The sequence below is a fragment of the Epinephelus fuscoguttatus genome, linkage group LG17 (assembly GCF_011397635.1).
Source record: "Epinephelus fuscoguttatus linkage group LG17, E.fuscoguttatus.final_Chr_v1".
Lineage (NCBI taxonomy): Eukaryota > Metazoa > Chordata > Actinopteri > Perciformes > Serranidae > Epinephelus > Epinephelus fuscoguttatus.
Genome location: NC_064768.1, coordinates 13782764 through 13809928, shown reverse-complemented (window position 1 = coordinate 13809928; position 27165 = coordinate 13782764). Strand labels below are relative to the sequence as shown.

At 39.6% G+C, this 27165-nt stretch overlaps 2 protein-coding genes across 2 annotated transcripts in view; both read left to right on the top strand.

Moving 5' to 3' along the window:
- The window catches only part of LOC125905119 (elongation factor 1-alpha-like), a 44845-nt gene extending 36632 nt beyond the window's left edge, over positions 1-8213 (top strand). The window contains exon 8 of the mRNA XM_049602992.1: positions 7843-8213. Within this exon, the coding sequence (XP_049458949.1) occupies positions 7843-7967 (125 nt within the window). The 3' untranslated portion in view covers positions 7968-8213. The remainder of the gene's footprint in view (positions 1-7842) is intronic.
- A 313-nt stretch (positions 8214-8526) lies between these two features.
- On the top strand, positions 8527-23481 carry LOC125905120 (elongation factor 1-alpha-like). The gene is made up of 8 exons (XM_049602993.1): positions 8527-8663; positions 9382-9534; positions 11733-11912; positions 17615-17911; positions 18045-18195; positions 18883-19139; positions 21345-21579; positions 23155-23481. Exons 2-8 carry the CDS (start codon positions 9391-9393, stop codon positions 23277-23279), a joined length of 1389 nt encoding a protein of 462 aa, XP_049458950.1. The 5' UTR covers positions 8527-8663; positions 9382-9390; the 3' UTR covers positions 23280-23481.
- The last annotated feature ends 3684 nt before the right edge of the window (positions 23482-27165 follow it).

Here is a 27165-nt window from a genome sequence, read left to right as displayed (position 1 = left end):
AATGTCCGCTCCTCGTTAGTTAAACTGCACATCTGTCATGTTTGTCTCACTGACAGGTGACAGCCTACAGATAATAGGGACTTTAAGCAGTGGCGGATTTTGCCACGGCTACGGCTCCCGGAAATAAATCTCTAATGGCGCTGGTACCGTAGCCGTCAAATCCACAGTAGTCTTAAGAAGGTTGCTGCAGTAGCTGTCAGGTCGGAACAGCTGATCGATCACCACGTGACAGGGGTGAGCGTAAAAACACAGCTCAAGTGAGCTATCGCAGTTCGGTCAAATTGTCTTTCAAAAGGGCCAGAGAGGAGTTGCTCTATGCATTAGATGACAAGTTAATATCAGAGGAAGAGTTTTTGTTATTATATGACAAATCTAAGAACTTAGATTTACCATATCAACACTATATGGCGCGTTTTCACCTGGATGAAATGGAGGAGGATGAATGTCTGACGGAGTTCAGAGTGAGAAAGTGCGACCTTCCAGTGTTGGCAGATGTGCTCGGGATTCCAGACAAGTTCATCTGTGATCAGAGAAGTGTCGTGGGAGGGATGGAGGGCTTATGTATGCTCCTAAAGACGCTGGCATGAAGGAATGGAATAAAGACTAATGTACATAGCCTAGTATATAGGGTATACTGAGAAATTATATACCGTATGCAATGCAAGGATGAGGGGAGAATATAGCCTACAGCAGAAAATATTTCACTATGGTTTTTATACAGTGAAATATACATAGTATCCTGCGTCTGTGGGAAAGGATCGCTGAAACGTAATATATAGTGTGTCACTATCAACTGTAGAACACGTTTCATTTCAGAAATATAACGAAAACCATTTAACCACGCGCTGTAGCGACTACTTGAGATGCTTTGTTTTCTTGTAGTGAGTCAGTTGGCTACGGCAGGCAACACCGGCACTACGGCTGATGATGCCCATCCCTACCTTGAACAACCAAAAAAACATTCAGACCACACACATTTCCGTTATGTCCCTTCAAAATAAAAGTACTCAACCGAAATGGTTTACAGTATTATGTTCATACATTAATGTAAAACAACAAATTACGCTTTACAGCTGGAAAGCGCATGTGCAGACACTGTAAACATGGACACTTATTGCCAAAGACCGTACTACTATTTAGAAAATAAAAAATGACTTCACCCTATAATGTTTGTTATGTATTTCACCCCTGTCAAATACCACTTAGCCTAAAATACTCATAGACACACATTTCATATACGAGTAAAGGAAATACTGCCTATGTCTGTGTAACTATATCTTCACTCTCAAGCAAAAATTGGAATTTATAGTAAAACTATATGTGGTGTAATCAATAAATAATACATTTATTTTTATATAGCGCTTTTCAGGTACACAAAGACAATTTACAAGTTAAAAACAGAAATATAAAAACACACTGAAAATATAAAGAAAGAGATAAATTATACATTAAAAGCAATTTTAAAAAGGTGAGTTTTGGTGAGTGTTTTATATGTGGATTGTCATTTCAGACTATCCAAAGATGGACCATAAAAAATACCCCAATATATTAATATAACAGTTGTTTGACACAATAATTCGGACTGGAAATTTTATATGAAGTAATGTATTATTGTGTTCTCCTAATAATGAAAACCTGTCACGAAGTATTGTTTTGTTGGCTGGCTCAAAGTTTCTGCTATCGATTAGTCAGACTGGCTATGGTGGCTGGGCTAACATTAGCCATGTTAGCTAAGGCTAGCGCTTTCCTCAGCTTTAAGTAGTTTATGGGCGGACATTGAGACATATTACTTTACTATAATATCGTAAGAGTCCCACGTGTAATTACTGTCTATATGTGTACATCCCAACAACATAACATACATACGTTCCTTTACTTGCGGTAAAGTGTTAAGTTAGCATTGTCAATAAAGACAAAAAAAAAAGTATACATTAACGGCAGTACTTGTTGTCAAACCAGCCCAGTGGCATTACATTTGCATATTCATCAGGCGGCGGTACCCACCCAACCGTCTCTCAGTGCCATAACAATCTCAAGCGGCACATACCGTCGTGTGTCAGTGGAGTAACAGCGGCATAATAGCAGCATACCACTCCGAGAATCTGTATGCCAGTCTGGGGATCGGTATATACCAGTCTAGGGATCTGTATGCCAGTCTGGGGATCAGTATATACCAGTCTAGGGATCTTTATGCCAGTCTGGGGATCGGTATATACCAGTCTAGGGATCTGTATGCCAGTCTGGGGATCGGTATATACCAGTCTAGGGAACTGTATGCCAGTCTGGGGATCGGTATATACCAGTCTAGGGATCTTTATGCCAGTCTGGGGATCAGTATATACCAGTCTAGGGATCTTTATGCCAGTCTGGGGATCAGTATATATCAGTCTAGGGATCTTTATGCCAGTCTGGGGATCAGTATATGCCGCTGAGCAGCAATCGACATACCTTCAGCCACTTTTCGATCTCGGCGTCACTCTCCGGGAGCCGTAGCCGTGGCAAAATCCGCCGCTGCTTAAAGTCCCTATCAACTACGAGCCGCTCCGTCACTGACTGCTCTTGTCCTGTCCTCTCCCTCTTCTTTCTCTCCTGTCCTCTCTGACTATCACTAAACTCTGCTTTTGAACAATGCAGGAGAAATGTTGCAGACAGTTTATATTATCAGCCTGGGCCTGGGGCTTGTTGTAACAGTAAATGGGATGTGTTGTAAATTGTGTAAGTTAAACTGTGTCTGTGTGAGTGAACATCTTACCCCGTGCGATGTGGGCAGCGGGGTCCAGCCACATGCTGCAACTGCTGCCAAGTACTAACGGCTGCTAGCCCCGCCCGTTAGAAAGAGTGTGGGATATACCACTACTAGGAATGGGAGGGGGGGACTAAATCTGTTAAGATTTAAATAGCACATTATTGCGCTTTTATAATGAGCACCGCTTACGTTGTGCTTTTAATAAATACTACTGCATTGTTCAAAAATTATTAATTGTGTCTCAAATTATTCTAGGGGGGGACAGCTTTACTGAAGGGGGAGTCATGTCCCCCCTGTCCCTCCCCGGGATTTCCGCCCCTGGTTTAAATTCTCATTAAAATAAAACTCTAGTGTATCCTGTTGTTGGTCTCAAAACAGCACAAACAACCACAATGACACCTTAACACACAAAACAGACTAACATCTCTCACATATTTATTGTAAAGGAATACTTAAAACAATTTGAGACATACAAAAGATTGGAGCTTAGAAATAGTGTATTGAACAATGACCAAGACATTTTACTGAACTGCATTATATAGACAATTTAACACATTTCAATTTGTTTTCATACTAGAGTAAAGATGAAAACATTTTTTAAAATGTAAAAGTAGCTATGGGATAGACTCTGTATATTGACTGATAGCTAAGCCAAATAAACAGGGAAAAGAGACAAGGGATAACAGGGAAAAGTGTTGATAAAGAGTATTTGTCTCTCTGCAAAATTGCCTGGATCATAATTATTTTAACCTTAGTAGTCTCTAATCCACATAGCATGACGCCTGAACATAGGACTTTCACATTAGAATCTCCATTCTGCCTTAGCTGAGGCTTGAACTCACAACTTCTGAGACTGAGGTCTGGCTTCTATCTCACTGAGCTAATTGGCAAGTGACAGTTCATGTGTGGCTTCACAAACTGACTAAGCCAAGCATCAGGGTGCCAGACAGTAGCCATCCATGCCATGGAAAAGCAAATTTCAAAGTGAAAGCTCCAAAGCTGTAGCACATATGGTTGATTTGTTATGAATTTTCAAAGTTTTGAAATTTAGAGGCTTGCTGTAGCGCCACCATCAGGAATATTGTCTTGTGTTTCCAGTTGAGGACATCAGGCATGAGACTGGACCTTTATGAAAAGTTTGGGTAGATTTCTCATATGAAAATGTTACATGAGCTGAGGCTTGAACTCACAATCTTCAACACCAAGAACCATCCTCTATCTCACTGAGCTAAGTGGCAAACAGAAATGTCACATGTAGCTTCATAAATTGACTAAGCCAGTCACCTGTGTGCAAGACAGCAGCTATTAGCGTGTAAAGGCAGATTTCAAACAGCTGTCAAAAATTCAGTTATTAAGACAAAAATCCAAAAATACACAAATTGCATCTAGACAGCATGGAGATGTTGGTAATTTGTTTTTAACAATGAGTTATTGGCTCCATAAGTGAAAAACTGATGTTTAAAAATGCATTGACTCCAATTGTTCGCATGAGAGCAAAATTCAAAATGCTGTAAAAATTCAGTTTTTGAGATAAAATTCTGATATTTTCCAAATATCATCTACCATGACTCTAAAGTTTTGTCATTTTTTTTAATGAACATTGAAAATGTATTAAGCAAGAATTTGCAAGTTTATGTTTACAATACTGTTTACAGTCAAACATTTTGATGCACTGTAGGCTCAATTTTCGATAAATCAAAAATCTGTGTGGATGGTTTGTGTAGGACAGTCTGAAGATGCTCTGTAGCAAGTTTGGTGTCAATTGAGCAAAAATTGTGGGAGGAGATAGGTTTAATAAGTTTTACAGTTTTTGAAAAAAACAGAGTGATGGACTTCATAATTTGCAATAGGTTTAAACGTACAAAAGTTTCTTCAGTATCGGGGCTACATTTTGGTGAAAGTTGCAAATGGTTGATTTGTTGTGAATTTTCAGAATTTTGAACTTTAGAGGCTTGCTGTAACAGGACTATTGGCCTGTTTTTGCAGCTGAGGCAATCTGGCATGGGACTGGACCTTTGTGCAAAGTTTGGTGATTTTTTGCACATGGGAAGTAGGATTTCCTCAGAAGAACATGCAGGATAACAATAGGGTCCTGGCAGCTTAGGCTTTAGGCTTTTTTTTGATGACCCGTGTGTGCCAGTTTAACAAAATGTGCTAAATGATGCTTTGTGCTTAGAGTTTAGCAAAAATGTGATTTAGAATTTCTAGTTAAGGTACAACAGCTCAAAAAATGGGATTGTGCTTAGAGCTCTGCATTGGAGTCTTCTTGTTAATACATGAGCTTCAAGCTTTCGGAATTGTGTGATTAGTTTATTTTCTCCTGTGTATGCAATTGAGAAAAACTTATAGGCAAGGCAAGGCAATTTTATTTATATAGCACCATTCATACACAAGGCAATTCAATGTGCTTTACAAGAGAAATACGTTAAGATAAAACATTAAAGGAACAATAGATCATTAAAAACAAAAGCTAAAAGCAAGAAAAACAGTGCAGAAAATGCATTTAAAAAGCAAACAAAGCAAAACAACAGCAGACAAATATAAAAACAATAGCTACAGATTATCCTAACAATAAGTTACATATCTAGTTCACTGGTAAGCTGCAGTAAATAGTAATGTTTTAAGCCCTGATTTAAATGAGTTGACAGTTTCAGCCGACCTCAGATATTCTGGAAGTTTGTTCCACAGGCAGGGAGCATAGAAACTAAAGGCTGCTTTACCTTGTTTGGTTTTGATCCTGGGAACACTGAGTAAACCTGTTCCAGATGATCTGAGGGGTCTGGATGCTTCATAACGTACAAGTATATCAGAGATGTATTTAGGCCCGAGACCATTTAGTGCTTTATAGACAAGTAACAAGATTTTAAAGTCTATCCTTTGACACACAGGAAGCCAGTGCAGTGATTTAAGCACTGGTGTGATGTGCTCCACTCTCTTGGTGTTGGTGAGGACTCTGGCAGCAGCGTTCTGGACGAGCTGCAGTTGTCTGATTTTTTACTCAGGCCTGTAAAGACACCGTTACAATAGTCCAGCCTGCTGAAAATGAAAGCATGAACAAGTTTTTCTGTATCTTGTTTAGACAGAAATTCTTTTATTCTTGCTATGTTTTTAAGGTGGTAGTAGGCTGATTTAGTAATTGTCTTAATGTGACTATTGAAATTTAGGTCTGAGTCCAGAACTACACCAAGATTTCTGGCTTGATTTGTAGGTTTTAGTGTCATGGCATCAAGGTGAGCACTGACTATTGATCTTTGTTCTTTGGGGCCAAAACAACTATCTCAGTTTTTTCTGTGTTTAGTTGTAGAAAATTCTGGCACATCCACGTATTGATTTCGTCAATGCACTTATTTAGTAGATATAGGGGACTGTAGTCATCTGGTGACACTGTTATGTAAAGTTGTGTGTCATCTGCAAAAGTATGGCAGGAGATGTTATGATATTCCATAATCTGAGCAAGAGGGAGCATATAGATGTTGAACAGAAGAGGCCCAAGAATGGACCCTTGAGGAACTCCACATGTAATCTTTGTTCGCACAGATTCATAATTGCCAAGTGACACAAAGAAATCCTTGTCTTGTAAATAAGATTTAAACCAATTTAGCACAGTGCCAGAAAGTCCCACAAACTTTTCTGGTCTGTCGAGCAGTATCTTATGGTCACCTGTGTCGAATGCAGCACTGAGGTCCAGTAATACCAGAACTGAAATCTTTGATGCATCACTGCTCAGATGAATGTAATTTAAAACTTTTACAAGTGCAGTCTCAGTGCTGTGATGCGCTCGAAATCCAGACTGAAAGGCATCGAAGGAATTGTTTTGCTCCAAGAAGGTGTTAAGTTGCTGAAAAACAACCTTTTCAATGATCTTTCCTAAAAATGGTAGGTTTGATATGGGCCTGTAGTTATTTATTACTGAGGCATCCAGATTAGGCTTTTTTAAGAGAGGTTTAATGACTGCAGTTTTCAGGGCCGTTGGAAAAAGGCCTGACTGAAGAGAACAGTTGACTATCTGTAGTATATCTGATGCTATGCAGTTAAAAACATCTTTAAAAAAGCTTGTAGGCATAGTGTCAAGGCAGCAGGTAGTGGACCTAAGGTTTCTAACTATGTCTGTCAAAGTAGCATAATTTAATGGGTGAAAAAGTGCCAAATTAACTGGAGTAGTCTTATGAGGCACAGGTGAAATAGCCACTGTGTTGGAGTTACAGACTGTCTGTCTTATCTTTGAAATCTTGTCTGTGAAAAAAAGAAGCAAAGTCATTGCATGCCTTGGTGGATAGCAGTTCAGGAGGGACTGATGCTGATGGGTTTGTCAGTCTGTCAACAACAGTAAATAAAGTCCGTGCATTGTTGTTATTTTTGTTAATCTCAGAGAAAAAGGACTGTCGCACCCTTTTTAGCTCCATGCTATAGATGTGCAGACTTTCCTTATAGATGTCATAATGAACCTGGAGTTTGGTTTTTCGCCACCTGCGTTCTGCTTTTCTGCATTCTCTTTTTTGAGCTTTTACCTGTGTGGCGTTCCTCCATGGTGTTTTTTTCTTACCAGAGACAACTTTGACCTTCATGGGGGCAATATTGTCCATAATATTCATAGCTTTAGAGCTCGAACTATGAACCAGATCATTGACAGAGACTGAGGGCACAGCTGGTGTGGGTATGAAATCCTTGGTGAATAGTGTACAGGTGTTTTCGTTGATATAGCGTTTTCTGATTACCCCTGTTGTACTTTTACTGGTGTCAGCGGAGATGGCCATTTTAAAGAAAACACAGTAATGATCAGAAAAGGCAACATCAGTCACCACAACCTCAGAAATGTTGAAATGTCACATCTTTTATTTCAGTAACACTTTCACAGAGGAAAGAAACTTTTAGTATTATAACCTTTTAATTATTACACGTTATCAACAAGTGTTTTATTTACTTTTCTTCTAGTATTTATGAGCTTAATTACAAAGATCTTTAGCATAATATGCACTGTATATTCATCATCTATAAGCTTCACTTTAAACACAGAGAAGACACATGTTTATGGCATCTTTTCAGCCTCTCATTGACCTCTCTGTTTCTCTTTTTTCTTGTCCATCTCCTCCTCTCAGGTCGCTTCGCTGTGCGTGACATGAAGCAGACTGTGGCCGTCGGTGTCATCAAGTCCGTCGAGAAGAAGGCACCCTGTAGTGGAAAGGTCACCAAGTCTGCACTGAAGAACGAGAAGAAGAAATGAATTCTCATGCAGGACGTCCAACAAAGAGTCATGTCTCAGCAGCAGTGGTCCGCCCCATCCCTCTTTCTTCCCTGCCGCCCAGCACCGTCTTCTCTGAGGCACAGCTCTCTACTCAAGGACTGGCTTATGCTGATTAAAACCCATCGCAAAAGTTTCCACAGGAAAGGAAGGCTTGTGCCTTTTAGGGGAAACAATGATCATAACTAAGTTGAAACCAAAACAATAAAAATCTTAAACATTGCCAAATGAGTAGGTTTCCTTTGTGTTTTATTACATTACAAGTATTTTTTGATTGCAAACTGCAGCAGCACTCTTCCTCAAACATAGACACAGCAGGACAATTTGATCACTAAGGCCAGAACACACTGAATATTTAACAGTCTGAGGCCTTTTTGTAGGTTAGAGAAACACTTGAAGTACGAAGAGATGAGGCCGGCAAGCTTTTAAGGTGTGTTTTATAAGACATAGCGTACAAGAGCAGACCTGCAAAACTAGTTGGCCAAGTATGTGCATGGTGGCACACAAGCAACTGTATGATTATTCATGGGACAGATATTCAGGAGGAGGAGCAGGTTAGCGGTAGGTGTTGTCTTCACATCAGCTTTTACAGAAATAGCGTTAAGCTGAAGGTGCAGATACAGTAGATCACGCAGGAGAAGACAGGCATCCACCACCTCTGTTCAGTTTGTCCACCAGGTGAGTTGGAAACTTTAAATTTGATACATGAACAGATTAGTTCAATTAAACACTGATGGTTTGTAAAAGAAATCAAAACTCCTCATATACCACGACAAGCTATCAGACACCTAAAATAAGACTTAAAGGGGATGGTGATCAAAAGATTTGACTTACACCGTTAAGAGGTTAAAATATTTTCTAAAAGGGTGAACTAACTTCTCTTGGTTTGGTTTCTAATGGTTTCATTTGACAGCGACTAATTACTTTAAAGATTAAGATGTTACACAAAAACTATTTTCTGTTCATAAAATATAGTAGTGTTACAGATTAAACTACCCAAAAGCATAGAAAGTAGTTGAAAGTAGTTGTTCCACCTCAAATACTATCATGTAACAATGACAAGGGCCATTCTGTACAATGAGTACTACTTAATATTTTAATAGCTGTAGTAGTAGTAGTAGTAAAATTTTGAATACAGGAATTTTATTTGTATTGACACTTTTATGTAAAGTATAAAATTACTTGATAAGGTTGTCTCATTTGCTTTATTGGATTCTATTAACATTAGCACGTGCTTGAGGCTAGCTACTGTTAGCCATTATCAGCTCCATCTGGAATAACCGTTGGAGTCTAACTAGGAACTCGGCTCCACTTCCCTCACATTCTATACGGACTTAAACCTGATTTATGCCATTTTAAAGTCGACATAACTTTACCACATGTTGTTTGTAACCAGTACATCGAAATGGGAAAGAAAAGGACCCACATCAACATCGTGGTCATTGGCCATGTCGACTCCGGCAAGTCCACGTCTACCGGCCACCTGATCTACAAGTGCGGAGGAATCGACAAGAGAACCATCGAGAAGTTCGAGAAGGAAGCCGCTGAGGTAGGTTTTGAAGGAGACATCAGATACATGTATTTAAGTTATTAACAATATTCCCACCAAGTAAAACACCATGAGGCTATGGAGGCACAAAATATGACACGTGTGGGAAACAGGTGTGGCGGATGTAACTGCTCCCTAATTTTACCAAGTTACAACTGCCATCTGCTGTTGAAATATGTGTACTATGGGGTTGCCATCTTAATCACAGATTACCCGGACCTCTGTAGGGCGTCCGGGCTAATCCTCCCAGGATTATTTATTTATTTATTTATGTTTGTTTGTTTGTTTGTTTTTTTATAAACAAGCACTTTTTTAAATGATAATTAATTTTTAAAATGCAAACATAGCCTACACATCTTAATAACTGAAATGTGTACCTCAAAACTGTTTTTTACGTTCCAGATTCATTATAAATCATGATGTTAAAAATATTAGTATTTGTTAGTAACTGAAGAGAAACAGAATACTTCACAACTGGCATAATTAATGCGTAGGCTACTGACTGAGAGTTGGAAAAGAATTAAATGTATTTATGTAAACAGCAGTGGAATATACTCTAGTGGGCCTACTGTACTGTGCTGTACCATTCTGAGGTACTTTACTTGACTATTTCCATTATATGCCACTTAATACTTTTACTCCACTACATTCAGGGGATAATAATGTACTTGTGTATTATTCCACTACATGTAATTGACAGATTTAGTTACTACTTTGATGTTTCAGTTTAATACAAAATATAAATCAATTAATATATGATGATGTATTATTATAGATTAAACTACCAAACAGTATAAAAGTACTGAGTACTGCAGCTATAACAACAATTGTATAATGTCAAAAATGGTTGCAGGATGTTACATTTCATTGACTGTTTGATTTATAATTAAAGAATTTTTTACAATACAGAATCAATTGTATAATGTCAAAAGTGGCTGCAGGATGTAACATTTTATTAAGTGTTTGACTTACAATCAAAGTATTTTTAACAGAAGCAGAATCAGAAATTCTTTTGTGATATATTACAGTCGCTTTAATGTAAAACATAGCAAAAGTTAAATAAAATATGTGTATTGTGCTACAATGTTAACACAAGCATGTAAAATATCTTTCGAAAAATGGGACAAAAACAAGAAATTAAAATGGGACATTTTTCTCAAGTGAAACAGCGTGTATTTAGGCTACCAGGTGCCATAAAATCCTGGATTATGCTATTGTGGGCCACCCTGTTTTATTACAGATATGTTTAGTATTTTTGTCAAACATATTAAAAATGATTAATGATATAATGTATCAACAACTGAACAGACAAATGGATTCAACCATTAAAAAAACAAACAAGCATGTCTTTCCCATTTTACCTTATCATCTGTCTCATTGTACCTGAACTTGTCATCAGAGTGAGGTCAGGGCTCTCTATGTGTTTGAAGGTCCAAAGTGTATTACACAGTAACATATTTTTCTCATAGAAATATAGCAGAGAATCATAACACATTCTAAAAGTATTACTCAGTGTAGTCTTCATAGTTTTAGGAGGTTTTCTTGGTAATCTACCAAAAAGGGCTTTACATCACCTGACTTCGCCCCACAAAATTACAACACTGCCATCTTTGGGGCCGAATGCACAGGCCAGGCAACGCCTGGACAGCTTGAGAGCATGAGATTGAAGGGGAAAGCATGTTTCACACACCAGACTTGTGCAAGTTGGCAACCCTGCTCAGTAAGGCTAGCTTGAATAAAAGTATGAAATCAATACATAGAAAATGATTGTTTTCTCAAAATATCAGCATAAGCATATTACCTAATTCTTTCTTTAATAAGTATTGTTGATAGAAGATTCACAAGGAAGTTATTCTAGTTACCTACAATTAAGATGACAAAAAAATTAAGGTATTACAATAGGTGTTAAAGCTACCTGTAGGATAGTTTAATATTATAATAAATACTTAAATAAGTACATTTCAAATGACACAAAAGGCAATCTTGCTACATTAAACCACAGAAAAAATGCTTAAGCACATTGCAGTTAAGTAGAGCGGTAACACACTTCAAGCAAATTATATGAATTAAAAAAAAAAATCTAAGAAGGCCATTGTTTTTATTCTAACAATGTCTTTGTTTAAACTTGAATCACTTATTCACCTGTCTTTTACTCTCGCCCTTTTCCTACTCCAATTGTGTTCTATTAACCACAACAGATGGGCAAGGGCTCCTTCAAGTATGCCTGGGTGCTGGACAAACTGAAGGCCGAGCGTGAGCGTGGTATCACTATTGACATCGCTCTTTGGAAGTTTGAGACCTGTAAGTTCTACGTGACCATCATTGATGCCCCTGGACACAGGGACTTCATCAAGAACATGATCACTGGTACCTCTCAGGTAAAGGCACATCTTTTAACCTGCTCTTTATTGACTCCTCACTTTCATGTTTGTATATTAAACAACAAGTTGTAAATAAGTTTTTAGCTGAAGCTCTTGTCAGGGTTATGGTACAGAGAATGCAGTGACTGTATATGCATATATTTCCATACAGCCAACATTTTGGAAATATACCAAATCACTTTATTATATTTTCTGAATTTAAGTCAAAATAAACCTGTCAGACACTCAGCTGGTTAGAGCATGTAAAATCAACTTTAAGACCTATCCCTAATGTTTTATTCATTTCCCCCTCCGCTGTCTCCTTTGAAAATATCCAAAAGTTACATTTTGATAGTTGAGGTTAAGTTATGTTGTGGATCCATAAATAATGTGTCTCCTCTTACCTCTGGCATCAACAAGGCATTTTCACCCAGAGAACTCACCTGATATTTTCTCTTTTTTGGACAGTCGTCTGTAAACCCTAGAGATGGTAGTGTGTGGAAATCCCAGTCGATCAACAGTTTCTGAAATACTCAGACCAGCCCGTCTGGCACCAACAACCATGCCACATTCAAAGTCACTTAAATCACCTTTCTTCCCCCATTCTGATGCTCAGTTTGAATTTCAGCAGATCATCTTGACCATGTCTACATGCCTAAATACTTGAGTTGCTGCCACGTGATTGGCTGATTAGCTATCAGTTAGCTAGCTAGCAGTTGAACAGTTTCTATAGCTGTTAATAAAGCCATAAAGCCTACTGATGTCATCTGTCAGCTCAGAAAGGGACCCACATGCAAAGCAGTAGGCAGGTGGATTAAAGACATCCAAAACAGACAGGTGAATGAAAGTTCAAAAGAAAGAAGAACCAAAACACAATGAACACAGGGATAAACTCAGGGAAGAAATCCAAAACAGAACACAGTAGACCAGGGGCCTGCATCACAAAGCGAGATCAACCTTTCCTGGGTTACCCAGACCTATCCTGGGTTGACTAACCCTAACAATGGCAATCAGGATAATCGGTATCACGACGCTGGATATCAACTCGGTAACTCAACCCAGGGTTGCTTTATCAAGAGCCGTGAACGTGCACGCAGCGGACCAATCACCAATCATGAGAGAAGCACAGCGTCACTGAGCGTCCTCACAGAGCGTCCTCACAGAGCGTCCTCACAGAGCGTCCTCACAGAGCGCCGTATGTGAGGGGAAAAAAAGTATTTCTCGTGAGGATCAGAGATTAATTCTACTAAAATATGAGGAGGAGAAAAGCAACATTACAGAAGAGGCCAACACCGTGGCAGCTGCAGGAGGAGGAAACACGCGTGGCAGGGGCGATTCTAGGATCAGAGGTTTAGGAGTGCTGAGCACCCAGAGAGCTGCCCGGCCAGGCAAGATAAATTTCACTGTTTTGTATATTTTAACGCAATTTCATTCCCACATTTGTGAAAGAAAAGCACAACACTTTTTGAGGCAAAAAAGGCAAATTACCAAACAATGCGTTTTATATCTAATAAGATATATAAACTGATACATTGATCCAACTTACAACATCATTCTAGATAGACAGACCATTTGATCTTACACTCTTATCTGAACCTGGTTCTTTTTTTTTGTGAAAAAACAATCTTATATCCATGATGAGTCTGTCTGTACGTACACACACACACACACACACACACACACACAATGGGCCCTAGGCGTTTTTGGGGTATTTTTACTGCCTTTACTTTTAAGCTCATATCACAGTCATTATAAAGGCTACATACACATGCTATACCTTGGTTGTTGTTTTTTCAGGACAATCTGGGCTATCAAGATTTGCCACCATTTCATGTCCTTATATGTGCCTGTATTTTATATTAATTCTTTATATCAATGAAAAAAACAAATCCATATGACTAAATTCTTACATTTTTACATGTATCTCAGCATAGCAATTTGGAAGTCGACATATTCTGCCATATATGAAGAGGGGAGACTCTCTGGAATCTGGCAATATAAGAACCATGATGGTGGGACATTCTGTCACTTCACAGTTGTCCAAAACATGTGGTTTGTGCCAGGCGGAAAATAATTGCCAGTATTTTTTCATTATTGCAAGAAATTCCATTGACTCATTCACAAGTCAAAAATCTGTTTTATCTGAAAGAAACATGCAATATTTACATTGTGTCCCCCTAAATGTATATGGTGACTACGGCCCTGTCAGCATGCATAATTAGGCCTCAGTTGTCTGGGTGCGCAAAAGTGAAGTGGCTGGTCTTGTCATACAAAGTTTGATGGAGTGTCAACTGGACAATATGGAGATATTTGCATCTTGAAAGCTGGACTACAACTGTGGATAGACAGGGAGAAACACACGCAAGCCTAAGACGTGGTAAGATACGATATTCCTCACTATATGAAGTGACTGATAACAAGATCTGTCAGGTTTTTATTTTGAAGACAACTGATCTGGATTTATAGCGTGATGGGATGACAGCACAATGCATTTGCGAGTAATCCATCCAAGAGTAATGTGTGTGCAAAGCTGTATGAAAGCTTTCTTATACATAATTTTAGTGTAACTTTATCTTTTTTTTTTTTGCTGTGAAAACATTGCACTACCGACAAGTGGTCGTGTTCTGCTGTTTGACGTGATGTGTGTGGCTTCTCGCCATGACGCACGGTCGCGGAGAAAAACTATAGAGAAGAATAGGTGTGAATTTGGACACACTATGCGTCGTTCAGGCCCATAGGGTTAATATTAACAGATGCACATGACACAACAGCTAGCTTCTCTCATTCCAATTCAAACAGAGGACAGTGGTACTGACCACCTGCTGCTGTATTTTTGTATTTTTGTTGTTAAAATATTACGTTTCAACCAAGTACTGTATGGTTTTGACACTTTTCTAGCTTGTTAAAAAGGACATACAGTAAGAAAAAAAAAAAAATAAAAAATCTCTCAAATTTTGGGGGTGCTGGGATTCAATTTAGGGGTGCTTCAGCACCCCCAAAAATGGGCTAGAAACGCCTATGATGCGTGGCAACGCATAACGGGATGAATAATGTTTAGTTTTAGTTTAGATTAGTTTATTTGCACATAATGTTAAAAACAGACAGTAAGATTAAAAAAAGAAAAGTGCCAGAGAGGTTAGACGCCACTAAAAGCTTATCAAAGAAATTCCCCTGTCAAAATATCAATGAAATCACATAACAGAGAAGAAAAAAAAACGGGTAAGGAAAGAAGAAATAGAGGAAGAGAGAGGGAAAAATCAAGACAAAACAAGGTAGCAAATAAAATGATGTGTAGGTTAAATTATTCATCACTGGTTCAAGTAGCTACAGTACCTGTACCTGTACATCTGACACTGATCACACCCTTGAATCCAGGGCCGGACTGGGACAAAAACTCAGGCCGGGAGTCATACATCCACCCAGGCCACCCAATCCACACATTACATGCTCACACACGTGCACGTGCACACGGACGTAGGGGCCCCCAGACCCAGTTTGACATCATGCAGCATTCAATTATAGGCCTGACTCTGTACAAAATAGACCCCTTACGGGTTAATTTGGCTCTTGTAGCTCATCATCAATCATTTGTCTGGCCTCGGGTCGGTCCCCATCCTCATGTTGAGAATAACCAGTTTTCTTACTTTTCTATGTTAACTTACTTGTTGCAGCATCGTCATTTGACGACGTCACACTGCTGCTGGGGGCTGGGGGGGCTCTGAACATATCTGTAAGTTTATGACATTTGGCTGCCTCCTCCTCAATGGCCCTTTTTTTTTAAAAAAAAAAAAAAATCTCTCCCGTTCAGCTCCACCTTTCCTCTTTTTGCGGTCCATCGTAACGGCGCTGCTGAGCTGCAGAGCTCCTACTGCACAGTCTGCACACACAGGCACACGTACACACCCTCTGCTCCACCTGACTCTCCACAACCAAGCTGCTTGCAGTTTACAGGCGCGCTGATTTGGGGGCGGGCGCGGGCGGAAAGCGAAACAAACTAATCACGTCTTGAATCTAAAAAACCTTTTTGACCAATCGTTGTGACAAATGCTGACAAGCACCTATCATTTCTGACAGCGGGCGGGCTCTCTGCCAGCCGGCACGGCCACCTGCGCTGCGCAGCCTGCGCTGCAGAGCGCGCCTTAAAAAAAGAAAGAAAGAAAAAGACAGGCAGGCCAGAGCAGGCCACTTGCGGGCCAGGCCACCGGGGAACTCCCCGGTTCTCCCGTGGGCCAGTCCGGGCTTGCTTGAATCCCATTAAATCAATGCTGCGCAGATGAACTGCGTGTATTACAATCATCGTCTAACATCATTGCGTCTGATAAATTGGTCTTCTTTGTCATAACGTTACATATGCTACAATAAAGCTTAAAGTTGACGCCACAATTAAATCAACACCAAATTGATAGTCTGAATAAAATCATCCTGATATTGAGCTGTGTTAGAAATTAACAGCTGCGCAAAAATATACCTAGTCTCCCTCTTTAAAAAACAAAAAGGAAAATCCCTCAAACACCATGAAGTGTAGACATGATAGACATGACAAAAATATCTTGGCACTAATTAATGGTGCTATTAAGTGTCCGCAAATTATCAGTTTCTTTCTTATGAAGGGGTGGGTGGAAATTTCGACTTCTTTCCACTCCTTTTTGAACAGTCTTTTCATTGTCTGTTGTTGTTGCTTTCTTTTCTTTTTTAATGTTCAAAATAAAATTTCAAATCAAAATCAATCAAATCAGTTAAACTTCCCGTCATGACTGGGCTGCATTTCTGTCAGCAGAGTCATTTTTTTCCGAACAGCTGATTGGCCAGTGGGTGGTGCGTTTTATAGGATCAGATTCAACCCTGAACTTACCCTGCTCCGGAGCAGGATAGCTGTTCAGAGTAAGTTACCATGGTGATCTACCCCGATAAGAACTGAACCAGCTTCGTGAGACCGAAAACCCTGGGTTAACCCTGAAGTTACCTCGCTAAGACATTAATCCTGCTTCGTGATACAGGCCCCTGGCAGGAAATGGAGCAGGGATCGACACCATAACAGGGGAAGGAACACAGACGAACTGACAAGGAACAAAGGGAAACACAAACATATATATATATATATATACAATCACAAGAAAGAGACACAGCTGGATTAATTGGACACAGGCAAAAGGAGGGAAATGGGGGTTAATTTACAACAAGGGTGTGGTGGGGAACACAAGGGTGGAGCAAATAAGACTAATACAGAATATGTGTGAAGACTCTTGGAACGGGGAATGAATAACATGACTGATGAAGACAGGTGTGATAGAAAGCAGGCAGAAAAACACACAAAGACAGGAAGTAAAACCAGACACGACACATGAGGAGAGAAATATAAATAAATAAATGAATGACATGAAACAAGGAACACAAACAGAAAACTCAGTCAGAAAACTCAAAAACTTAGTTGAAAATTGTAGGTGCACTTAAAATTATGTGTTGGTGCACCTACGTTAAATAGGTAGGCAAACCCGTGCAACCATCGTAAAAGGTAGTCTGGACTCCTGCCACGATATTAAAATATGAAATTGGATATATTACCAGAGCTTCTGAAGGAGCACTGATGGGAGGGGTGTACTTGTTTGGGAGTTCAGTTTAAATATCAACATTCTTTCTTCAGAATTTCAGACTCCACCTTTCTACAAAACAGACAGATGTAAAAAAATTTAACAAATGACAAAAAATTCCTCACTATTCAGGCTGACTGTGCTGTGTTGATCACTGCTGCCGGTGTTGGTGAGTTCGAGGCTGGTATCTCCAAGAACGGACAGACCCGTGAGCACGCCCTGCTGGCCTTCACTCTGGGTGTGAAGCAGCTCATCACTGCAGTCAACAAGATGGACTCCACTGAGCCCTCTTACAGCGAGGCCCGTTTTGAAGAGATCAAGAAGGAAGTGAGCACCTACATCAAGAAGATTGGCTACAACCCCAAAGCTGTTCCATTTGTGCCCATCTCTGGATGGCATGGAGACAACATGCTGGAGCCCAGTGACAATGTGAGGAAATTTTTTTAACTTGTTTTAAACTGATGATTAAGAACATGGGCTGATCTCTCATTTTAAATCTGTCTGTAGATGCCCTGAGTCAAGTACAACACAGTACTGACTGCTCAATTTTCTGTCTCTTCAGATGCCCTGGTACAAGGGTTGGAGCATTGAACGTAAGGAGGGCAATGCCAGTGGTAAGACCCTGTTAGAAGCTCTTGATGCCATCCTGCCCCCCTGCCGCCCCACTGACAAGCCCTTGCGTCTGCCCCTGCAGGATGTCTACAAGATTGGTGGTAAGCAGTGTCATATTTTGTTCCCTCCTTATTCCGTCTTCCTCCGTAAGGGCTGTAATCTGAAAGGAATTCTTCACCCACAAAATGACCAGGCCGTATTACCTGGAATTTGTGAAGAAAACTTTGGTTCTCTCGTGTGCTTCCATGGAAAAAAAAGTTGCTATATTGATTGATTTGGGACCACGTTTAACAACAGCAGAACTATCAAAACAACCGTTTACAAACTCTCACAACTCGCGCAGTATAATCAGGTCTCATTTATCCTGTCCTATGCTTAGTACTTCCCAAACATATGCATTTAAGCTAAAAAATCCTAGTATCAGAGTCTGGCTTTGAGGAGAACATAGTTAAGTTTCACTTTTAGTTCATGCTTGGATAATATAAATATAGTTTTGCTGTTGTTAAATGCGGTCCCCAATAAATCAACATGTTTGCTGTTTTCTTTGGAGGCATTTGAGAAAAAAAGTTTTCTTTAAGAATTCAAGGTAATACGACATGACAAATTGATAGACAAATGGTCATTTTGTGGGTGAAGGACTCCTTTAGGCATTTCTGCAGCCTTTACTCTACAGCTCCCACAAGCCTACAATTGCAGGTCACACTCCATCAGATCTTCTCCCGGGGCGCACTGAAACTGAAAGCGTCCTGAAAAGTGTACTAGAAACTTGTTTCTTCCCACTCTCTCAGGTATTGGAACTGTTCCCGTCGGCCGTGTTGAGACTGGTGTCCTGAAGCCCGGTACGCTCGTCACCTTTGCTCCATGCAACCTGACCACTGAGGTGAAGTCTGTGGAGATGCACCACGAGTCTCTGCCTGAAGCTGTCCCTGGTGACAACGTGGGCTTCAACGTCAAGAATGTATCCGTCAAGGAGATCCGCCGTGGAAACGTGGCCGGTGACAGCAAGAACGACCCACCAAAGAGATGTGAAAGTTTCAATGCCCAGGTGAGTCTAACCAATTGGAAGAAGGGGACATAAAATTTAAAATGGAATAAATGTATATAAGGGATGGGCTTAGGATTTTGTGAGATGTGACAGTCTCTTCACAATTTTTCTTTTGAAGATAAATATGTACTAAGCCTAGAGATGCAGGAATCTTTTCTTGTTTGTGTTTTTTTTTAATAGTTTTTCTTGATTGCTGAGACACTGGGAACTGGGATCCACTTTACAATCATTATAACCTGATTGGTGCAACAGAAGTCTTGTAAATGCATCAACACTTTTCATTGGTTTCACACATTTTTCCCACCCTGTTTTTAAGCAGTTAAAGTTTCAGTGTGCAGGATTAAGAGAGATATATTGACAAAAACGAAATATTCTTAGTATATTTTCTTTAGTGTATGATCATCTGAAAATAGGAATCATTCTGTTTTGGTTACTTAATAATGAGCTGTTTGAAGCTACAGAGGGAGTGGGTCCTCCTTGTCCACAGAGTCCGCCATGTTGCACCACCATGTTTCTACAATAACTCAGACCGAACAAACCAAACACTGGCTCTAGATAGTTCATTCATGTTTTTCGTGTCTGCAACTGTAGTTAGCAGCCCCTCCGTGACAACAGCATCAGAAAAACATTGTTTTTTTTTAACGTGAAACTGATTTATTTTGTGTATTTTACTGGTTTAATCACTGGCCCCATTTTGTTCTGTGGGTAATTTGACTCCTGTAAAAAGGACATCTAAAAATAAGGTGAACACACCTTAAGTTATCAGGGGAAAAAAAGCTAAGCACACAGCAGGTGCTGGGCTAGTAGCCTGTTTGCAAAGAGCTGAACAGCGATGGAGAAACACTGATTTGTAATGCTAAACTGCTTTATTTAGTTTGTTTCCCTCTTTTTTACCACTTTTAATCACCAGGTCCATTTGTTTTAGAGAGGAGGAGACCTCTATGAATAATTTGGCTCCCAGTAAAAACGTCCTACACAGTGAACACTGAAGGAATTCTAACCCAGAGAAATTTCAGCTTGTTGCTATCTGCAATCCTCACCACTATATGCCTCTAAATCCCCCTAAATCTTACACACTGTTCCTTTAACACAGATCTATGAGAAAGACCCCAGACTCCATTGGATTAACTGTCTTAAACGAAACAAAACCTTTTTTTTTTTTTTTTTTTTTTTTTTTTTTTTTTACAGCTGATAAAAAGTACTTAAGTATGTAGACAATTCAAGGTCAAAACCGAGTCTATGGCTGTTGCAGTCAAGCCCAAAAGAACACAGTACAAAAGCTGTTCCATGATCAATGTCTGGCTTTGTCTGGTCTAGGTGCTTACTGTGGAAGATTAAAGTGAATGAAGAATTTTTATTTTATTTTTTTAAATTTTACAGGGTATCTCAAAAAAGTGTAAGTTGCAGCAGGCTTTGTTGACTTAAGTTAAACAATCTTTGGAGAAAAGAATACAATTTATGCTGTGACACGCTTGCTTGCCTTTTTTGACACATACTATAACTATGTCAAGTGTCAACACATGGCACAGATAAACAGCACAAATTGAAATGAATTGGTTTATATCAATAGAGGGGTTTTGTATTGTGCTGTCCACTGTGTAAGGATTAAAATAAAAAGAATTAAAAGAAAATAATATATGTTTCATTAGTGTTAGAGCATTACAAACAAAATGTGTCATTTTGGCCAGCAACTTTGAATGTAGGCCTGTGTGTGAACTGTTTTGAAAATGTAATTTCTGAATGGACAGATGTGTTCAAGCTAATAACAAAAAACTGTGGAAGACTTAAAATAAGCCTCACATTGTTTGTCATTCTTGCCTACAGTAGCACTGAATTCACCTAATAGCCTGAACAAAAAATGCCAAAGATCAACAAGATTTTAGAGCTGTTACTTTTACACCTAGAACTAATGAAGGTCCCTTTTGCTCACAAACTGAAAATAAGTAAATAATGTCATTGTAAATGTCTTGCTTCAAAACTAATCTCCAAAAAGAATTACATTTATTAATGTGGCACAAACAGTCCAAAATGTAATTTTATAGTGACTCTATAAAGTCCATGAGTGATCCAGCTGAGGTGAACTTCTGTGGACCTCTGCTGGCTAATAGCAGGAACTGCAATAGTGTTCATCTCAGGCCTGAGGTGAGTGCTGGGTGGAGAACTCTGGCCACCATTTCTAAATTTACTTAAACATTATTATTTCAGGTCATCGTCCTGAACCACCCCGGTCAGATCAGTGCTGGCTATGCCCCTGTGCTGGACTGCCACACCGCTCACATTGCCTGCAAGTTCATTGAGCTCATTGAGAAGATCGACCGTCGTTCAGGCAAGAAGCTTGAGGATAACCCCAAGTCTGTCAAATCTGGAGACGCCTGCATTGTCAAAATGTGTCCACAGAAGCCCATGGTTGTTGAGAAGTTCTCTGATTATGCTCCACTGGGTGAGTAAAAGGCTTTTCCTGCTTTATGTGCTGCATTTGTAGGTTACACTTCATTTTGTGGTTTAGATTATGGGTTGAGACCGCAACTCACATTTCATCTGCTTTCGGTGAATGTACATTATATGACACCTGAACTGACTTTTACTCTTCAACCGATGAAGCTTTCTTGCACATGATGTCATACATTGGTGCGCTGTACAGATGGAGGGTAGGAAACTGAAGGCAAAGGACTACCAACACTTGTGCTGTTCCAGTTGGTCAAATGGGGGAAAAACAAAGGCCACTTTAAGTCCCCAAAATAGGAGGATGAAAAGGGGGAAAGTGAAAAAAAAAAGAAACGGCAGCAGATGAGGATCAAAAACCTTCAGTGTGGAGGAACAAAGCTAGCTAGCCTAAAGCTGGATGAATCACAATGTGCTGTGACAACTTCTCTGAGTTTCCATTTCACCAGACCTCTGGGAACAGTTGACCCATTGAGTAGAAAATAGAAGCTAAAGTGAGCTAACAGTACCTAGTACATTAGCCTGACAGTGGTGCATCCATGTTCAGAGTTGAAATATAGAATACAGTTATACTTAAGCACATTTACTTACCCAGCCAAAAACAAGACAGCAGTTGTTTCAGTCATGGATCCAACTGCTGACAAAATGGTTATAGTCTACAGGACTCGTATGCTTTCATCACCATGTAACGTTGGTAGTGTTAGGAGGTCTGGAAAACAAGGTAATTTGTAAAGACGGTTTAGTACATATCGGGCAAAAAAATCACTTTTCTTCATTTTTTTATGGATCACACCCAACATAACAATATCTCTTGCCCCTGCAGGTTCATCTAACCCTTTAATGTAGTCACATTCCTCTGTTTCCAATTCACACAGTGTAGTTCGCCATTGATAATGTTTTTTTGTAGACTGATGCAGAAGTTAGCGTTGTCCCGGTTTCCTCATCAAAAAGCCTATGGGATTTTTGGATTACTACAGAAAGTAAGCTCTGTGGCAAACAAACATTTATGAAATGAGGACCACTTTTATGATTTTCATGAGTAAACGCAATCGCCAGAAGTAAACAGCTAATGTTAGGCTATAAATGAACTAAACTACAGTCGCATTCCCGGTTTTAGGACTCATTCCTGCAGCACTCTATATGGACTGATCACTTCCTGCACTGACACTGACACTGACTGACTGCTTTCATCTCTTTCTTTTTAGCTCTTAGTTTAGTTGACATAAAGCTTTCAAAGGGGAAAATACATATATATATATATATATATATATATATATACTGTATGTGTGTGTGTGTGTTTTAATGATTCCTTAATTTGTGTTTGTTAACGTGGCCATGGTAAAAGTAGTTTGAAATTTGCCTCCTTTGTTAGAGACGCAGCATCCAGAATCTTAATAACCTTTATTCATCATGACTGATTTTTAATTCAGGTTCTGTCAGGAAAAATGTTCTTTCAGCTTTTTTTTTTGTTTCATTTATTTTATCAGTTATGTTAATGTCACCTTTTGAGCCTCTCACTGAGTGCTCTGTTTATGTCTTTTCTTTCTTTTTTTGTCCATCTCCCTTCTCTCAGGCCGCTTTGCTGTGCGTGACATGAAGCAGACCGTGGCTGTTGGAGTCATTAAGGACGTCCAAAAGAGTGATTCTGTAGCTGGAAAGGTCACCAAGGCTGCAGAAAAGGCAGGGAGGAAGAAATGAATTCTCATGCAGGGCTTCCAACAAAGATTGACATCTCAGCAATCATCCCCTCTTCATCCCAACGCTGTCTTGTGGCTTAGGATGATAAAAAGCCACCGGAAAAGTTTCCGCCGGAAAGGAAGCTTTCTGCCTTTTAGGGAAACTATTATAAGAATTAGGTTGAAAGCAAATTAATAAAATAATTAAACAGGCCAAATAAAAATGTTTCTTCTCTTTACTTTACAACTTTTGAATGTCTAACATCCCTTTCTGGTGATTTTCCTTTAATTTACTCTTAAAGAGAGTTTGAACATTATACAAATAAACCAAGTCAACACCATATAAACACAAAGCACAAAAAGGGAAGTAAATAAAAATATTTTTTGTTAATTTTGCTAATATTTACACTGTCTGCTCTAAAAGGATGAAGCGTAAATGATCCATTTTCCAGTTCTCAAAGTATGATCAAGCCATTTCTTAGTTTGGGGTTTCTTACAAGCCTTCAATAGTATTCCCCCAAAATATTTATCTTTCTTTTTCTCTTCAACTTTCTCCAGCTTAATCAGGTCAAAACTAAAAATGATGCTGGTTTGAAAGACAGTTTCCAGGATACCATGCATTTTAGTTACCTAACTCTGAGCTCAGAGCTACCCATGACACCACAGGAATGATCAGCCTTCAAAGTTCCTCATACCAGCTCCTAACTGGGGAAGTCTGGTTTCATGCAAGTGACCATTGCAAATCATTACTGGAATAAACCAGAACAAACTAAACACTCACTTGTCTGAGAGACTCTACTAAGTTTTACTTTCTGATATTTTATTGATTTAATAGATGAGATATTGCTCTGCTGGTCACCACTCAGAAATATCTTGACTACTGTTAGATGAACTGTCATGAAATTTAGTGTGGATAATCATAGTGCCCAGAAGATGAACTGTTGCGTGACAAAGAACCCAACAGCAGACAAAACACACAGACTGGGAGCAGGTGATTTATTGGTGATAAAAAGAGTGCAGGAGTACTGGAAGGCAAAGTCTGAGGTTGGGGAGTGAAGCAGGGGAGCTGGGCTGGAGAAGCTGGCCGAGAGGTTCCAGCGCGGGCAGGTGAAGAGGAGCAGATGGGGTCCAGGTGGTTTCTTTCTCCGCTCATCCTGCCTCGCAGCCACTCATACCTGCTGACCAATCACCTGTCTGTACTGTCCCCGCTCCTGCCTACTCACCATGCCCACCTCATTAGGCCAACTCAGTTCACATGTTCCTCATTACTCTACAGTACCCCAGCCTCTCAGTCACTCATTGCCGGAGGTGGGAGTGAGCCACATGTGCAAGTCATAAGCAAGTTTCAAGTCACAACCTTCAAGTCTTATGTAAGCAAGTAACTGTAGTGAAAATCAAGCAAGTCAAGCCAAGTCCTTGATCAGGTCAAGCAAGTCACAAGTCAAGTCATACTTAGAAACTCAACAAGATAATATAAACTGCACCCACTGTTGGAATGTAACTAAACACATTTACTCAGGTTCTGTCAGTAAAATCTGAGTTGTTTTCTACTCATGCCACTTTCTACCTCTACTCCACTACATTTATCCGACAGCTTTAGTTACTAGTTACTTAACAAATTAAGATTTTTGCAGACAAAACATGTACAAGCGCAAGTACAGCTGGAACTATTAGTCAGTTGTTGATTTGACAGAAAATAAATTTCCCACTATTTCGGTAATCATCTACTAAGTCGTTTATTAATGCAAAAATATTTCATGGTTCAAGCTTTACAGATGTGAGGGGTTTTTATGCTTTTTTTAAAAAAAATTTTAATAATTTTTATGTTGAGGTTTGAACATGGTGAAGGTGTCACTTTGGGCTCTGGGGAAGTGTGACACTTTCACTCACTATTTCCAAAAATTTTACCAACCAAATAATCAATCAGTAAATGGAGAAAATAATCAACAGATTAACCCATAATGAAAATATTCATTAGTCAATAGTCCATGATGAGCTCCACCTCAACCAGCTACAACAGTAAAATCCTGCTTTTACATTAAAGCATGAGTCCGAATCATCTAATGATGTCATAAAGACAACAACAGTCACAGGGGACATTTTTACAGTACTTTTACTTGTAATACTTTAAATACTTTTTCCTGAGTATACTTACATACTTTTACTTGAGTAAAATTTTAAATGCAGGAATTTGACTTTGAACAGAGTATTTTTACAGGGTAGTATTAGTTACTTGTTACTTTCTGTGAGAGAGCAGATGAGATAATGACACGTTAAAATCCCCAAACATGAGCCGAGCATGAACGGAAGGCCAAAAAAAGTCACAAGGTAAACTTTCTCATGGCATGCGGATGCACATGGCAAGCGACGTACACACTCACGGATAGGGAACTTATGTTGGGACAGCAGGCAGGAACTGTCATTAATCACTGTGGCAGTCTAACGTGTTTCCGTTACGGCACTGGTCATCATATTTTAAAAACAAAATGTAACTTCTCAATTTCTAGAAAAATACAAATATTAAATGAAAAAAGATCAAGTATATCTGTCTCAAGTCAAAGTCAAGTCTCAAGTCATGAGACAAGTCAAAGTCAGGTCGGGTCTTTCATCCTTGTCAGTCAAGCAAGTCTCAAGTCCTCAAATTTCCAACTCCACTTGAGTCAAGTCACGTGTCTCGAGTCCCCCACCTCTGCTCATTGCCGCATTGTTCTTGGCCTCTCAAGCGAGACTCTCAAGCACTTTGTTTCAAACTGATTTCCCTTTGTCAACCCTGTCTGCCTCAGACCTACCTGCTTCATCTGATTCCTGATAAACCCAAGAGCCTTCTGTCCCTGACCACGAGGCCTTCTGCAACCCTCCTGCGTTCCTTCCTGGTTGTCTGTGGCTGCTTGTCATTACCATGTGACGACTACGCTACAGTTTGTGTTTTTGCAAAGTCAAGGCAACACTCCTTCCTAGCATTCAGTGAACACACATTGGAACAGGCTAACAAGTGTCCTCAGATGTGTGTCACTAACCCTCAGCAGACTGAGGGGGTTTCAGGTTACTGTAATAATTTTGGGACTCTCTAATGTTGTTGTACAATTTGAGCAAATGTAAGCAGTATTTTCAGAGTCACGTGACTTTTAGGGAGAATATATCTCTGGATCATACTTAAAAACAAACAGGTAGGCTAAATGAAACTTTTGTGGTACTTTGTGCACTGCTAGGTGCTGTAAATGAATGATTTTAAAAATGTATTGTTTCATCTTAAACAATTATATTTTAAAAATCTGATTATTTGGCAGTGACACAGTGGAATAAATACGCATAAATTATGAGGTTTCTGTCAGTATTTTTTTATTGTCTGATAAAAACTCCTGGAGACATTAATCCAAATAAAAGACATATCGAATTCCTACCGAGCTCCGCTGGCACAGGTTTCATGGAAGAGGCCCCGCCTTTCATTTCCAGCAAATTGTGCACAAAGGATTTTGGGTACTTTATACCTTCTGAGGATACACACATGCATCCTTGGAATTTCTCTGAGGGAGGGACTCTGTCCTCAGTAGAATTTGAAGGATCCTTGACATTGGAACAGTCCTTAGGCAGGATTTGATGACGTAGCATCCTTGAAATTAAGCCATATAAGGATCCTTCCTTGACTTTGAGAAGCACCCAGTGTGAGTGTTCCAGGCAGCTTACCTGTGGTTTCCTTTTGTTCAGAGATTTTCACCATGAAGCCACACTTGCCATTGTGCATGCGTCCTCTGAGTGCTTTGCCCCGCTCTGTACCTGCTGAGCTGTCACAGTAAACATCATTACGAACTGTTCCTGGTTTTCTGTGTGCCACAATTGGGTCCAAACACCACCTGTTAGGTGCTGTACAGATTGTTAATCACCCTGAAGCACATATAACCACACACGAG

Excerpts from the sequence above, each read along its gene's own strand:
- LOC125905120 (XM_049602993.1), top strand. The coding sequence starts at position 9,391 with ATGGGAAAGAAAAGGACCCACATCAACATCGTGGTCATTGGCCATGTC. Across the intron at positions 9,535-11,732 it reads TCGAGAAGGAAGCCGCTGAG|ATGGGCAAGGGCTCCTTCAA; the intron begins GTAGGTTTTGAA and ends TAACCACAACAG. Across the intron at positions 18,196-18,882 it reads GGATGTCTACAAGATTGGTG|GTATTGGAACTGTTCCCGTC; the intron begins GTAAGCAGTGTC and ends CCACTCTCTCAG.